The sequence below is a fragment of the Thalassophryne amazonica genome, chromosome 12 (assembly GCF_902500255.1).
Source record: "Thalassophryne amazonica chromosome 12, fThaAma1.1, whole genome shotgun sequence".
In the NCBI taxonomy this organism is placed as follows: domain Eukaryota; kingdom Metazoa; phylum Chordata; class Actinopteri; order Batrachoidiformes; family Batrachoididae; genus Thalassophryne; species Thalassophryne amazonica.
In genome coordinates, this window is record NC_047114.1 from 61,969,010 (window position 1) to 61,985,366 (window position 16,357).

Genomic DNA, 16,357 nt, shown 5'->3' on the forward strand with positions numbered 1-16,357 from the left:
CCGTGAGACTTCCAACACGGAGGTGGTTTTTGTTCTGCGCCATTAGCGGCTCCGCCCTGACGCGTGAATTCCACCGCACGTCTTTCATTGCAAAATCTCCTGTAACAGTGTAATGTGCCGAAAAAGTGCTATGTCCACCTCTCTTGCCATTTCTCTGGTAGTCAGACAACGTCCCAGATCAATACAGCCTTCACTTTGGAAATGATCTGGTCGTTTCAGCCTGTCGATGGCCGTTCGAAGCGTGGCGCGCCCTCAGCCGCTGTGGGCCGTCTTTAATCCGGTTGTAATGCTCCTTAATCTGTGTGATACCCATAAGATCTTCATCGAAAGCCATCTGAATTTTCCGAATGGTTTCCACCTGGCTGTCTCTCACAGTTTCTGAAATTGAAAAAATTTTGATGCAGCAAAGCGGCAGTCGTTCGGCCATTTTCCTGACAATGAAAATCCGCTAAGGGGGCTGGACCACTCCTCCCACAAAGCGTGCTCACAGGTGAATGACACAACTGACAGGCGTGAAAAAACTCACGCATGCGCACGAAGGTTCAAGCTTGGCTGATGCAATCACATGTGATTCAAATCCATATGGTTTTTGCAAAAAATAAAAAGGTCCGTTACTTTTCTAACAGACCTCGTACACAGAAACGCACTAATGAAATTTAATATCACATGTGTATGTGTTCTACCTGTGTCTGTTCGTGCTGCAGAAACGGACGTGGGAATCCAATAAGAATGACATCCGCGTGTGTCGGATGAAGGGCAAGCATGAGGTATAACACTCGTACGCAAGATCTAATTTTACATGTGCACTGTCATACACATGGAGTGTCACAACAGCTGTTCAAGGAACTTTATTTCCTTTGGGTGCAGTTGCACACAGTACTTACACAAATTTGATCTTGCAGATAGAGAATCAACACACTGATTAATTGCACTAGCTCAGTGAAATGTGACCCAGGCCAAACATTATCCATGAAGCTGAAAACCTATTTTCATGCATTGCTCCCCCCCCCCCCCAACACCACACCCCCACCACCCTTTTTTCCACATACGAGGTCTCTTAGATAATAAACCGACCCTTTTATTTTTTTTTTAACTATATGGATTTGAATGACATGCGATTACACCAATCATGCTTGAACCCTCGTGCGCATGCGTGAGTTTTTTCACGCGTGTCGGTGACGTCATTTCCCTGTGGGCAGGCCTTGAGTGAGATGTGGTCCCGCCCTCTCGGCTGAATTCCTTTGTTTCACACGCTGCTCGAGACGGCGCGCGTTGCTTTATCAAAATTTTTTCTGGACCTGTGAGGAATATCCGAGTGGACACTATTCGAGAAATTAAGCTGGTTTTCTGTGAAAAGTTTAACGGCTGATGAGAGATTATGGGGTGTTTCTGTCGGTGTAAGGACTTCCCACGGAGCGGGACGTCCTGCAGCCCTTCCAGGCGCTGTCGTCGGCCTGTTTCGAGCTGAAAACATCCTAATTTAAGGCTTAATTCACCCAGGACATCGTGAGAGAACAGAGAAGATTAGGAATTTGAGGAATTTATGCGGACATTCCACTGTTTAAGGACATTTTTTTAATGAAAGACGTACGCGCAAATTCGCTGAGTCGTTTCCGTGACGACTCGGCAAATCTGTGTGCGCCGCGACAGGAAAAACACCTCCGTGTTGAAAACCATTTGTAGAATTCAGGCGGCTTTTAATGGCTTTCAACAAGTGAGTAACTGAGAAATTGTTTAACAGCTTGGGCATGTTCCAACTTGCCCGTTAAGATTTCCAACGGAGGTGTTTTTCCTGCCGCGACCCCCCGCGGTCGGGTCCAGCCCGACATGCGACTCTGCCCGCACGTTCTTTCATTACAAAATGACCGTTAACAATGGAATGTCCGAATAAACTCCTCATGCCGACTTCTTCTGAAAGTTCTCTGTTCTCTGACGACTTACTGCGTCAACAGAGCCTGAAATGTGGAAGTTTTCAACTTGAAACGGCGAGACGCTGCCGCCTCGAAGCGCAGATCGCCGTCAGGCGCCGTGGACCGTCCTTAAAGCGACACTACCAGACCAAAATCTCTCATCAGCCATTAAAATTTTTACCGAAAACCAGCTGAATTTATTGAATGGTGTCCACTCAGTTGTGCCTTACAGTTTTGAAAAATTTTTTATCAAACAAAGCAACAGTCTCTGAGCCATTCCTAAACAATGAAAAAAATCGACGAGCGGGTGGACGACTCCTCACTCAAAGACTGCCCACAGGCGAATGACGTAACCGACAGGCGTGAAAAAACTCTCCCATGCCCACGAGGGTTCAAACATGTCTGATGTAATCACACGTGATTCAAATCCATATGGTTATAGAAAAAAATAGTAAGGTCGGATACTTTTCTAATAGACCTCGTACATCCATGTTTTTCATCAAATCCACAAAAACGTCTACGAGCTTGACTTCACACAGTTGAAGCATGGCTGGAAAGTTGTAACCTAAAATATAAACTTTATTGTGTAAAAGCACCTGTGCCACCAGCAAAGTGCAATCTTGCGGAGAAAGAAAAGAAAAAAAATAATCAACTGAAAACACTACACGGCAAAAAGAGCTGAGACTGACACAGCCTCGGGGAGGAAAGTGTAATTGAAATCAGTGTCAGAACAGTATAGGTAGGAATGGGATGTGTGTAGGTGGAGGAAGCTGGGGACGGAACATGAAGGCAGCATAGGGTAGCCACTAGGCTGTGAGAAAGAGGCAAACAAAAGGAAAAGATGTGCTGCCCACAAAAAGAGAGGAAAATAAGAGGAGAGAAAAAAGGAATTGGCTTTGAAAAAGGGAAACCATGTGATGACAAGGATTCACACTGATGAAGATATGCTGAGTTTAGGGGTAAAGATATTCACATTTTTATGAAGCATCTAGTATGAAAGTTTCAGTACAATTACAGTCCAAGAACCAGATCCATCACACCACATTGAGTCCTGGATAGCAACCACCCAGGCCAAACACCAGTCCATCCCCACCTCTTGAAAGTAGCCATCTGTGTATTGGAGTGAAACATGGGTGTTGCCTTTGCCTTTTCTAGTTGCTATGGTCCGCAATACTCAGGTATTTGCATGCTGGATCATATGCAGCGATGCACACCACAAGGTCAAAATGTTGCAGTTGAAGTTCCCTTACAATGTAAGTAATAGCCCCATCCGAGTCTCCCTAAGTAACCATACGTTTGATGCAAAGTCATTACAGTGGCAGCCAAGGATTCTCCAAAAAGATAAAAGAATACCATAAAGATGTGCAGTCATGGTCAATTAGCATCTAAATCTTACAACCATACAGTAAGACAAGAAACTCCAGGGCCCGAAAGACTTGGACCTTTGTTTTCCTATTGACACCTTTATGGTGTCAAATCTCGCACGTAATCACGTTCTCGCTGGGGAGGCTGAGATTTAGTTGTCAGTGTAAACAAGCGTTTGCAGCAACTTGTTTGCAACATTGCGTCGTTATGGAGGTGAGTTCAACCAAAATATGTATTTAGGAGTTTAACTAAGATAATTGTGAGCCTTTAATGTGTTTTATATTTTTAAAAAGCGTGTTGTTGTTAGGGTTGCATGTTGGGAACCGTTTTTTTTTTTCAGGTATCCTTAAGAAATGATTCGATTCATCGACATCAATAGCCTTTTGCTTAACAATTCCTTCAGAGTGGCTGTTGTTTTTGGGGGTGTTTGTCAGGAAAATGATCATTTCTCTACATTGATTACAGACTCTGCAGTGGGTCTATATAATCAACCGTTTCTGCAGTGCAGTTTTGCTTTTAACCTTGAACCAATGAAGCAGTACTTTGATCTTCAATCTGCTGCTTTGTTGGTTCTTTGCTTTATCTTAATTTTTCCCCATTAAAACCCTAAAGAGCATATGTCTGTGAGTAATATTTAGCTTTTTTATGTTAAACTGACCTGTTACAGTCTTCTGAAACAGTTGATAGATGTATTTTATAACTTTAAAACGGGACCGAAGCTAACGCGCTAGCGTGTCTATGGCATTTTCAATGTTAAAGTTAGCATTAAGCTGAGCCATTATCAAGCCTCCCTCCTGAGCGTGCAAATGATTCTGGGATACTCTAAAACCGTGAATAAAGGTATTGGTATTGCCAAACACCTCTGTGCAGTGATGTCATGGTAGCATAAACTCTTCACAGGTGTCTCTTAACCTCAAAGACCGAGGTCCCTCCCACAAACACTAACATTACTGCTGAGATAAGTGAAGTTTGACTCTTTCACCACACACAGATACACTTCTGATGGCCAAGTACACTAGTTTTTAGTACAGGACAATCGCAAAACCCAGACACTCTAATTCCTCCCTCAGGTTCTACAGTGCTGTAATCACGGTATCCATTGATTCCACAAAGTCAAGGTCAAGTCAACTTCCTCAGCCCTACTAAGCACCCAATTCATGCCAGTTTTGAACAAAGTAGTTCCCAGAACACATCCCACCAGAATTGACTGAGAAAAAAACACAAACTCTGCCCCTGCTCTGCCTACTGCTCACGGTACCTGGGTATCGGCTGGCGATGATGTCCACCTACTTAATGGGGATTATTAACCTATTAACCAAATCAAACAGTATATCCACTCATAAAAAGAAGCACATCTCCAATACTAAAGATCCCTTGAGCATTCCCTATCTTCAGCTATTTCACCACCTTTGCAATATCATCAATATTTGCTGGTTTTGTTGTGTGGGCCGCTGAAGAGGAGGTACTGCTGGCCCACCACCAGAGGGCACCCGGGCTGAAGTGCAGGCTTCAGGCACGAGAGGGCGCCGGAGCAACCGGGAGTGACAGCTGTCACTCATCAACAAGCACCAGCTGTCACTCATCATCATCACAACCACATCTCCATAAAAGCCGAGCAGCATCTTCACCTCACTGCCGAGAAATCGTCTACCACTCGGGTAAACACTCAGCCGTGGTTTTGTGCCATACAACTTTCTGAACATTTGCAGGCATACCTGTTTGACTGGTCAGCAGCTGGAAGCTGGGAGGAGACGACGTCTTCGCTCCTCGGATAAGTATTCCTTCAGGCGCTGCACGTTTTTGTTCCTGTGTGACTGTGATTGAGAAGTGGAGGTGTTTCCCACCCTTTCTGACTGTTTGCTGGGTGTTCACGCACCCACCATCACCTGTCTGTTCTTCATGCCAGCAGTACCCGATCTGACAGCCGGAGGCAGTGGCCACCTGGGGACCCAGCGCTTGGTGGCTCCGGGGTGCTTCAGATCCGGTGGCAGTGGAAAGCGTGTGGGATCCGGCTCTTTTCTGGACGGGCGTCTTCTATCCTCGAGCCTGCCCACACGTCACCGTGACTTATTGATTGTTGATCTCAATTGTGTTGTCTGTTGCTCTGTTATGCACATTCACAACATTAAATTGTTATATTTTGGCTTATTCCATTGTCCGTTCATTTGCGCCCCCTGTTGTGGGTCCATGTCCCTACACTTTCACAACAGGATTTCTCGGCCAGTGTCATGGATCCCGAGGGGCGTCAACCATCGATTGAACCACCAATGGAAACACAGGGTGCACAGGCGTCGGCAGGAGGCGTGTCGAGTGAGCTGCAGCACATCTTAACCGCCTTCACTGCTCGGTTGGACTTGGTAACCGAGCAGAACGTTATACTCAATCGGAGGATGGAGGCTGTCACTGCCCAGGTGGAAGCGCGCACTCAGGGCGCTGCTGCAGCACCTCCTCCAGCTGACCGAGCACTAGATACAGACATTCCAGTGGTGATTCAACGAACCCCCCCCCCCAATCCCCTGAAGCATACATAAGCCCTCCGGAACCGTACGGAGGTTGTGTCAAGACGTGCGCAGACTTCTTAATGCAGGGTTCGCTCGTCTTTGCACAGCGTCCCGTCATGTACGCGTCAGATGCCAGCCGGGTGGCTTATGTCATTAATTTGCTTCGAGGAGAGGCACGAGCCTGGGCTACGGTGCTCTGGGAGCAAAATTCATGGCTCCTAACGACATATACTGGGTTTGTGAGGGAGTTTAAACAGGTGTTTGATCATCCCAATAGAGGCGAGACCGCTTCGACCGTGCTGCTATCAATGAGACAGGGACGTCGGAGTGCAGCCGAGTATGCAGTCGACTTCCGCATCGGGGCTGCGAGGTCCGGCTGGAATAACGTTGCACTCCGCGCCGCCTTCGTAAACGGACTGTCTCCGGTCCTGAAGGAGCACCTGCTGGCTAAGGATGAGCCGCGGGATTTTGACGGGCTTGTCGACCTGGTCATACGGTTAGACAACCGGGTAGAAGAACACCATCGGGACCGGGGTGAAGGGCGTGGCCGGGCGCGAGCCATCCCTCTTCCTTCCGGGTCCGAAAGGGTGCCGCCGTCCCCACGCTCCACAGTCGGAGAGCTCCGTGGAGCAACAGCTCCCCCTGCTGATGAAGCTATGGACACGAGCAGGGCTAAAGTAAAATCACATGACAGACAACGGAGGCTAGCTCGCGGAGAATGTTTTTTCTGTGGCTCTAATGAGCACATACAAAGAAACTGCCCCAAGCGGTTAAACTTCAACGCCCGCCCTTAGAGACTGGGTTAAGGGTGGGCCATAACATTCACGCGGGGAAAGCCCGTAGATCCGCACGCATCCCAGTGACGATCCTTAGTGGGGGATCTTACCCTTCACGCTCCAGCACTAGTGGACACTGGGTCTGAAGGGAATCTGCTGGACAGCAGATGGGCCAGGGAGGTAGGGCTCCCTCTAGTGGCTCTACCTTCCCCGTTGAAGGTACGGGGACTAGATGGCACCCTTCTCCCATTAATCACACACCAGACACCACCCATGACTTTGGTGGTGTCTGGAAATCACAGGGAGGAGATTGTGTTCTATGTAACACCTTCTACCTCCTGAGTGATTTTTGGATTTCCATGGATGATTAAGCACAATCCCCGGAGTGATTGGCCGTCTGGGGTAGTGACACAGTGGAGTGACACCTGCCACCGGGAATGTTTAGGATCCTCGGTTCCACCCGGTGTGACAGCTAATGAGGAGGTTAAAGTCCCCCCCAATCTGTCTGTGGTGCCGGAGGAGTACCATGATCTTGCTGACGTCTTCAGCAAAGATCTGGCATTCACTCTTCTCCCGCATCGTCCATATGATTGTGCCATTGATTTGATCCCAGGCGATGAGTACCCATCCAGCAGTTTGTACAACCTCTCTCATCCTGAGCGCGAATCAATGGAGACCTACATCCGGGACTCCTTAGCTGCCGGGTTGATCCGGAACTCCACCTCCCCGATGGGTGCAGGTTTCTTTTTCGTGGGCAAAAAGGACGGCGGACTCCGTCCATGCATAGACTACAGAGGGCTGAACGAAGTCACAGTTCGCAATCGATACCCGCTGCCTCTGCTAGATTCTGTGTTCACGCCCTTGCATGCAGCCCAAATCTTCACCAAACTAGATCTTAGGAATGCGTATCACCTGGTTCGGATCCGGAAGGGAGACGAGTGGAAGACAGCATTTAACACCCCGTTAGGTCACTTTGAGTACCTGGTCATGCCGTTCGGCCTCACCAATGCGCCCGCGACGTTCCAGGCATTGGTTAATGACGTCTTGCGGGACTTCCTGCACCGGTTCATCTTCGTATATCTGGACGACATCCTTATCTTCTCCCCGGATCCTGAGACTCATGTGCAGCATGTATGTCAGGTCCTGCAGTGGTTGTTGGAGAACCGGTTGTTTGTGAAGGGCGAGAAGTGCGAGTTCCACCGTACTTCTTTGTCCTTCCTGGGGTTCATCATCTCCTCCAACTCCGTCGCACCTGATCCGGCCAAGGTAGCGGCGGTGAGAGATTGGCCCCAACCGACAAGCCGTAGGAAGCTGCAACAGTTCCTCGGCTTTGCAAATTTCTACAGGAGGTTTATTAAGGGCTATAGCCAGGTAGTTAGCCCCCTGACGGCCCTGACCTCCACTAAAGTCCCCTTCACCTGGTCGGATCGGTGCGAAGCCGCGTTTAAGGAGTTGAAACGTCGGTTCTCGTCTGCACCCGTTCTGGTGCAGCCCGATCCCAATCGCCAGTTTGTTGTCGAAGTGGATGCCTCTGACTCAGGGATAGGAGCTGTGCTGTCCCAGAGCGGAGAGTCCGATAATGTTCTCCATCCTTGTGCCTATTTTTCCCGTAGGTTGACCCCGGCAGAGCGGAACTACAACGTCGGCAATCGGGAACTCCTAGCGGTGAAAGAGGCTCTTGAGGAGTGGAGACACCTGTTGGAGGGAGCTACGGTGCCCTTCACGGTTTTCACGGACCATCGGAACCTGGAGTACATCTTGACCACAAAGCGTCTCAACCCGTCCGGGAGGCCCTGGCACGGAACCCGGACCCGGGGACCGGCCCAAAGAACAGTCCCACCAGAAGCCAGAGCTGCAGTCCTGGACTTCTGTCACGGATCCAAGCTTTCCTGTCATCCTGGGGTGCGAAGAAACCATGGCAGTGGTCCGGCAGCTCTTCTGGTGGGCGTCTGTGGAAGCCGACGTCCGGGATTACGTCCAGGCCTGCACCACCTGCGCCAGGGGAAAGGCAGACGACCAACAGGCACAGGGACTCCTCCAGCCGTTACCTGTGCCCCACCGCCCCTGGTCCCACATCGGCCTGGACTTCGTCACGGGCCTCCCGCCGTCCCAGGGCATGACCACCATCCTCACGATAGTGGACCGGTTCTCCAAGGCGGCCCACGTCGTACGTCTGCATGGGATTCCATCAAACGTCGTCTCTGACCGTGGTCCCCAGTTCTCCTCGCAAGTCTGGAGGAGTTTCTGTAGGGAACTGGGGGCCACCGTGAGCCTCTCGTCCGGGTACCATCCCCAGACTAAGGGACAGGTAGAGCGGGCCAACCAGGAATTGGAACAGGCCCTTCGCTGCGTGACCTCAGCACACCCGACGGCCTGGAGCAACCATCTGGCCTGGATCGAGTATGCACACAACAGCCAGGTTTCATCTGCCACCGGCCTCTACCCGTTTGAAGTATGTTTGGGGTACCAGCCCCCATTGTTTCCGTTTGTGGAGGGAGAGGTCGGGGTGCCCTCGGTCCAGGCCCATCTGAGGAGGTGCCGTCGGGTGTGGCGCTCTGCCCTGCTCAAAGCCCGGATGAGGGCCAAGGCCCATGCAGACCGCCGGCGATCCCCGGCCCCTGCATACCAGCCCGGGCAGGAGTTTTGGCTGTCGACGAAGGACATTCCATTGCAGGTGGAGTCGCAAAAACTGAAAGACCGGTACATCGGCCCCTTCTCCATCCTCAAGGTCCTCAGCCCGGCCGCAGTGAAGCTGAAGCTGCCAGCTTCAGTGCAGATTCACACGGTTTTCCACGTCTCCTGGATCAAGCCTTACCACACCTCTTCCCTCTGCACACCCAGACCGGTGCTGCCTCCTGTCCGGATCATCGATGGGGAGCCGGCCTGGACAGTGCGTAGGCTCCTGTACGTCCGTCGACGGGGCCAGGGTTTCCAGTATCTGGTGGACTGGGAGGCTTATGGACCCAAAGAACGCTCCTGGGTGAAGAGGAGCTTCATCCTGGACCTGGCCCTCCTGGCTGACTTCTACACCCGTCACCCGGACAAGCCTGGTCGGGCGCCAGGAGGCGCCCATTGAGGGGGGGGTCCTGTTGTGTGGGCCCCTGGGGACCCAGGGCTTGGTGGCTCCGGGGTGCTTCAGATCCGGTGGCAGTGGAAAGTGTGTGGGATCTGGCTCTTTTCTGGACGGGCGTCTTCTATCCTCGACCCTGCCCACACGTCACCGTGACTTATTGACTGTTGATCTCAATTGTGTTGTCTGTTGCTCTGTTGTGCACATTCACAACATTAAATTGTTATATTTTGGCTTATTCCATTGTCCGTTCATTTGCGCCCGCTGTTGTGGGTCCATGTCCCTACACTTTCACAACAGGTTTGCCTCTAACTGGTGGGTCAGCCACCAGAACACTGGAAATGGAGATGTCTATCATCCTAGCAGGAGGCTCAGCCTTGCACAACTGCTCAAAGTAACCCAATGAAACAGTACAGCAGTGACATCTTGTCAGGATCAAGCCATTATCCACCACTGCAGTGGGACAAACTGTAGGTTTGAAAAACAATGTGCTTTGAGTCTCTGTAAGCAGGCAGAGGGTCACAACCACAATGTTGAGTCACCTGCTCACAGATTCCTCTAACAATCAATCAATCAATCAATTTTTTTTTTATATAGCGCCAAATCACAACAAACAGTTGCCCCAAGGCGCTTTATATTGTAAGGCAAGGCCATACAATAATGATGTAAAACCCCAACGGTCAAAACGACCCCCTGTGAGCAAGCACTTGGCTACAGTGGGAAGGAAAAACTCCCTTTTAACAGGAAGAAACCTCCAGCAGAACCAGGCTCAGGGAGGGGCAGTCTTCTGCTGGGACTGGTTGGGGCTGAGGGAGAGAACCAGGAAAAAGATATGCTGTGGAGGGGAGCAGAGATCGATCACTAATGATTAAATGCAGAGTGGTGCATACAGAGCAAAAAGAGAAAGAAACAGTGCATCATGGGAACCCCCCAGCAGTCTACGTCTATAGCAGCATAACTAAGGGATGGTTCAGGGTCACCTGATCCAGCCCTAACTATAAGCTTTAGCAAAAAGGAAAGTTTTAAGCCTAATCTTAAAAGTAGAGAGGGTGTCTGTCTCCCTGATCTGAATTGGGAGCTGGTTCCACAGGAGAGGAGCCTGAAAGCTGAAGGCTCTGCCTCCCATTCTACTCTTACAAACCCTAGGAACTACAAGTAAGCCTGCAGTCTGAGAGCGAAGCGCTCTATTGGGGTGATATGGTACTACGAGGTCCCTAAGATAAGATGGGACCTGATTATTCAAAACCTTATAAGTAAGAAGAAGAATTTTAAATTCTATTCTAGAATTAACAGGAAGCCAATGAAGAGAGGCCAATATGGGTGAGATATGCTCTCTCCTTCTAGTCCCCGTCAGCACTCTAGCTGCAGCATTTTGAATTAACTGAAGGCTTTTTAGGGAACTTTTAGGACAACCTGATAATAATGAATTACAATAGTCCAGCCTAGAGGAAATAAATGCATGAATTAGTTTTTCAGCATCACTCTGAGACAAGACCTTTCTGATTTTAGAGATATTGCGTAAATGCAAAAAAGCAGTCCTACATATTGTTTAATATGCGCTTTGAATGACATATCCTGATCAAAAATGACTCCAAGATTTCTCACAGTATTACTATAGGTCAGGGTAATGCCATCCAGAGTAAGGATCTGGTTAGACACCATGTTTCTAAGATTTGTGGGGCCAAGTACAATAACTTCAGTTTTATCTGAGTTTAAAAGCAGGAAATTAGAGGTCATCCATGTCTTTATGTCTGTAAGACAATCCTGCAGTTTAGCTAATTGGTGTGTGTCCTCTGGCTTCATGGATAGATAAAGCTGGGTATCATCTGCGTAACAATGAAAATTTAAGCAATACCGTCTAATAATACTGCCTAAGGGAAGCATATATAAAGTGAATAAAATTGGTCCTAGCACAGAACCTTGTGGAACTCCATAATTAACTTTAGTCTGTGAAGAAGATTCCCCATTTACATGAACAAATTGTAATCTATTAGACAAATATGATTCAAACCACCGCAGCGCAGTGCCTTTAATACCTATGGCATGCTCTAATCTCTGTAATAAAATTTTATGGTCAACAGTATCAAAAGCAGCACTGAGGTCTAACAGAACAAGCACAGAGATGAGTCCACTGTCCGAGGCCATAAGAAGATCATTTGTAACCTTCACTAATGCTGTTTCTGTACTATGATGAATTCTAAAACCTGACTGAAACTCTTCAAATAGACCATTCCTCTGCAGATGATCAGTTAGCTGTTTTACAACTACCCTTTCAAGAATTTTTGAGAGAAAAGGAAGGTTGGAGATTGGCCTATAATTAGCTAAGATAGCTGGGTCAAGTGATGGCTTTTTAAGTAACAACATTCCTCCTTATCTACCTAGAGTTGTTGTGTGGGCCGCCAGAAGAGGAGGTACTGCTGGCCCACCACCAGAGGGCGCCCTGCCTGAAGTGCGGGCTTCAGGCAAGAGGGGGCACTGCCGCCTTACAGGAACAGCCGAGGTGACAGCTGTCACTCATCAACTATGACAACTGTCACCGATCATCTGCACTTCACCCCGGATAAAAGCAGGATGACACCTCCACCACGTCGCCGAGATATCGTACTTCTTGGAGGTAACTTTCTCTGGCTGCGTATTGTACTAATTGATTTCAAGAGCTACTTTGTTGCAGCTGTCCACCCATAGGACCGGCGTGGGCCGCGACTGTTTCGTTCTACATCCCACCAAATAAGTGGTACTCAGACGCTGCACGAGTGTGTGTTAGAGGTGGAGGTGGAATTCCCACCGTTGTTGTTACGGGGTGTACACACACCCACACTTGACTGTCTTTGCTCTTCGCCAGCAGTACCAGATCCGACACGCTGAGACGGTGGCCACCTGGGGAATTCGGGACCTGGCGGCTCCAGTATTCTTCGGGTTCGGTGGCGGTGGAAATCGTGTGGTTCCGGTTCATCTCCAGACGGACGTCTCCTATCGTCGAGCCTGCCCACACGACACCTTTATCTATTGACTTGTATTTATTCTATAATCTGCTGTGTGTTGTTGTGACATTCACAACAGTAAAGTGTTCAAATTTAACTCCCTCTATTGTCCGTTCATTTGCGCCCCCTGTTGTGGGTCCGTGTCACTACACTTTCCCAACAAGAGTGACATCACAATCTGCTTTTCCTGCTTCTTTTACATTTCTACCAAGCCATGCACTTTGACTCTTCTGGATGATATTCAGAGAGCCCTTGTAGATGAAACACTACCTCCTGGGGGTATTCCTGAGTCCCATGCAATCCCTGGCAAAATCCAGGGACCGGTCATGGAAGTCTACCTACATTTCATTTGGATCACTAATTGTATCCATGTCTGCAAGTCCTCTACCCAGATTGTGTACAAATTCCTGGAAAACACTCTGATCTTGAAATTCAGGTGCATTTAATCTTGGGCACTAAGTAGACGGCAGTCTGCTGGACATCAACTGAATCTTTAATAAGCTACAACAACAGAGCAAGGCAAAAATAGTTAGAGTTAGTACAAAGTGTGACAAAGTCTGAGTTTCACTGGCACAGACAGCTCTGAAACCCCTATTGCATTGTTCATCTAGATGTAGCAAAGTTGAGGGTTTTATTTCCTCTAAAGGTTCTACACGCTCTGCCTGGTAATTGTGAGCTCAGTTCTGGATCAAAACAGGTTTTCTCAGATGGCTGTGGTTTTCTCCTTATCTTTAATTGTTCACTCTTGTGTTTTTCTTACAGGGAGAATGCCGTAACTTCATCAAAGTTTTACTCAGCCAACATGACGGACTCTTTGTGTGCGGAACAAATGCCTTCAACCCCTTATGTGCCAACTACACGGTTAGTGCCTGAGATCTATGTCCTGATGTGCCTTTTGCCCGACATTTAACATTTTAGAATAGAATAGAATAGAATAGTCTGTATTGTCGTTGTCGTTGGGGGGGAAGCGGGGGTACAGCGTTACACGCTGGGGGGGAGGTTACAAGAAAATTGGGGTTGCTCCCACAGAGCTGCTTTACACCACAAAAAAACAAGACATCTTATACATCACAAAAATTGCTTAAATGTGAAATATGTACTGTACTAGTGTGTTGCCTGAGAAGATCCATGGGCTCTAGATTGGGTAGTGCTTATAAAAAAAGGTAGCTGACATTTTTCAAGGCTGGTAATAAGTTAAGCAAAGCTTGTATAATGAGTTGGAATGGTTTGAAATGTTTTTAGAACCTTAGACCTCAACCTTAGACCTCAACAGTTTTTAGAAACAACCATTTAGTCTTCTTGGACTGTGATGTTACGATTGGAGAGAACAGGCAGCTCCAGACAGGGGTTTACAGAAAACCCACTCACACTAACCAATATCTGCTCTTTGGCTCAAACCACCCCCTTGAACACAAGCTCGGGGTGATCAGGACTCTTCAACACAGAGCCCTACAGGTGTCCACAACTGCAGAGGGAAGGGCTAAAGAACAACAACTTGTCCGGAAAGCCCTCACTGTATGTGGGTACCCACGATGGTCCCTGGACAAAGTGCAGAAGTCCCAGAGAACAAAGAGACCAGATTAAAAGGAGACGAAGACAAGATGAAGAGGAGAGTCTCTCCCATATTTAGCAGGAGTAGGGGAAAAACTACAGAGGATCTTCACACAGCACAAAATCCCAGTTTACTTTAAACCTGTTAACACCTTGAGACAGAAATTAGTTCACCCTAAGGACAGGATCCCTGGTTACAAACAGAGCGATGTAGTGTATTCTATCAGATGTCAGGAAAACTGTAACGAACACTACATAGGTGAGACTAAGCAACCTTTACACAAAAGGCTATACCAGCACTGTAGAGAGGGCGCCAGTGGACCTCAGTCTGCAGTTCATCTCCACCTTAAAGACACCACACGTTTGAGGACAAGGAAGTTAAAATCTTACCCAGAGAGAAGAAATGGTTTGAGAGAGGGATGAAGGAGGCATTCTATGTGAAACAGTTGAAACCCGGCCTTAACCGGGGAGGGGGTCTGAGACACGCTTTGTCCCCTGTTTACAATGGGGTACTCAGATCAAAGCAGTTTCAGTCTTTTGTTCATGGTAATGAGTCATTCACGCCATCAGGAGAGGCGTCAGTCCCATCATTAGGAGGGACAGCTACCCTGTCATTAGGAGGGTACTAACTAGAGCACAATAGGTGCTAATTAAAGCAATTGTTTAGTCACTAGCCTATAGCAGTCTGGCCCTCGGTAGGAGGGCTCTGCTTAGGTTTAAAACTCCAGCTTTTGTGGCTTCTGTTTGTTCTTCTTGACAAGGGTCAGACAGAAGTCAGACTACCAGAACGAGAATTTTAGCTGAGGAAACTTCTGCGATTTGAAGCGAAACGTCCTCGCGTCAAGCAACCCAGTCCAGTCGAAAATTCAAGCTTCTCTACTAGTTTTTAGAAGAGGAACTCAGTCCTTTTATTTCCTGTTAATTATGTAATTTTTAATGTTAATTTACTGTCTTAATGTATTTATAAATTGTTTAGGTTATTGTTATCATATACACACTATCATTATTATCATTATTGTTATCATTATTATTATTATTATTATTATTAATAATAATAATGTTGTTGTTATTATATTTTATTATTACTTCTGTTTTATTTGATTTTGAAATGGACTACAATAGGAATAACTGTTTTCACTTTCTTGTGTCATCCATGTATTTTTAATGCATTTACAATTACATTATGTACTTGCATTGAACTTACAAAATAAAATCACGCACACACACTCATGCTTTTAATATAAAGATGATTTACCGCCCCCTGCTGGAAAGACATGTTAGTTCAGAATGTAATTAGCAACGTTAGCTAATATCCATAGTTTTTCCAAGAATATTAGTCCTATCAAGCTTCCATTTTGGCACCGTTCGTCATTGACCCAAAATACATGGTTGTCCATTCGTCTGCTCCCGTTTTGTGTTTGGGGTCGCCACAACGGATACAACCAGATCCGCACTGATATTTGGCACAGGTTTTACGCCGGATGCCCTTCCTGATGCAACTCCAATGTTACCTGGAGAAACACACACAGCCACTGGTGTTCCAAAGAGGTCTCCCATCCAAGTACTAACCAGGTCCCGCACTGCTTAGCTTCTGAGATCTGACGGGGTCAGGCTTACACAGAGCAGATCGGCTGCTGACCCAAAATACATAAGCATACAAAAAGGCAAATGCCAGATGTCCCCAGTCACACGCATGCAGAGTTTTTTGGTTTTTTTCTGCATTCTGCTACAAGCAGGTGCTTTTAATTTTTGCACAAGCTTAGATGGTGGTGAAAGACATCAAAAGCAATAGTCTTCACTCATGGTAACAACAACAACACTTAATGAAACTGACTAAACCAATTGAACTACAAAAATACAACAAACTAATAACACTAACAACACTGTTAAACTAACGTGAACCACAATAACAACATTTAAACCCCCAACCCCAAACTCCCATGGTGCATTGCAGCACAATGTCCATTGTTTACTGGTTTGCTAAAATTGCTAATTTCTCCAAAAATATTACTCCTATCAGCGTTCCGTTTTTGCAGCGCTCATATATGACCCAAAATACATAAGCATAATGTCAGCTCTCTCAGGTTTCTGCGTGATCGAAGCCATACACACTCATGCACACAGAGGCCACTTGGCTATTAATATATATATATATATATATATATATATATATATATATATATATACTTAGAAATCATGGAGG

At 47.4% G+C, this 16,357-nt stretch overlaps 1 protein-coding gene across 2 annotated transcripts in view; it reads left to right on the forward strand.

Annotated features, from left to right (window-relative positions):
- The window catches only part of sema6ba (sema domain, transmembrane domain (TM), and cytoplasmic domain, (semaphorin) 6Ba), a 96,400-nt gene that overhangs the window by 51,371 nt on the left and 28,672 nt on the right, over positions 1-16,357 (forward strand). For both annotated transcript variants that reach the window (XM_034182395.1, XM_034182396.1), the window contains exons 5-6: positions 705-767; positions 13,366-13,464. In XM_034182395.1, the coding sequence (XP_034038286.1) occupies positions 705-767; positions 13,366-13,464 (162 nt within the window). The remainder of the gene's footprint in view (positions 1-704; positions 768-13,365; positions 13,465-16,357) is intronic.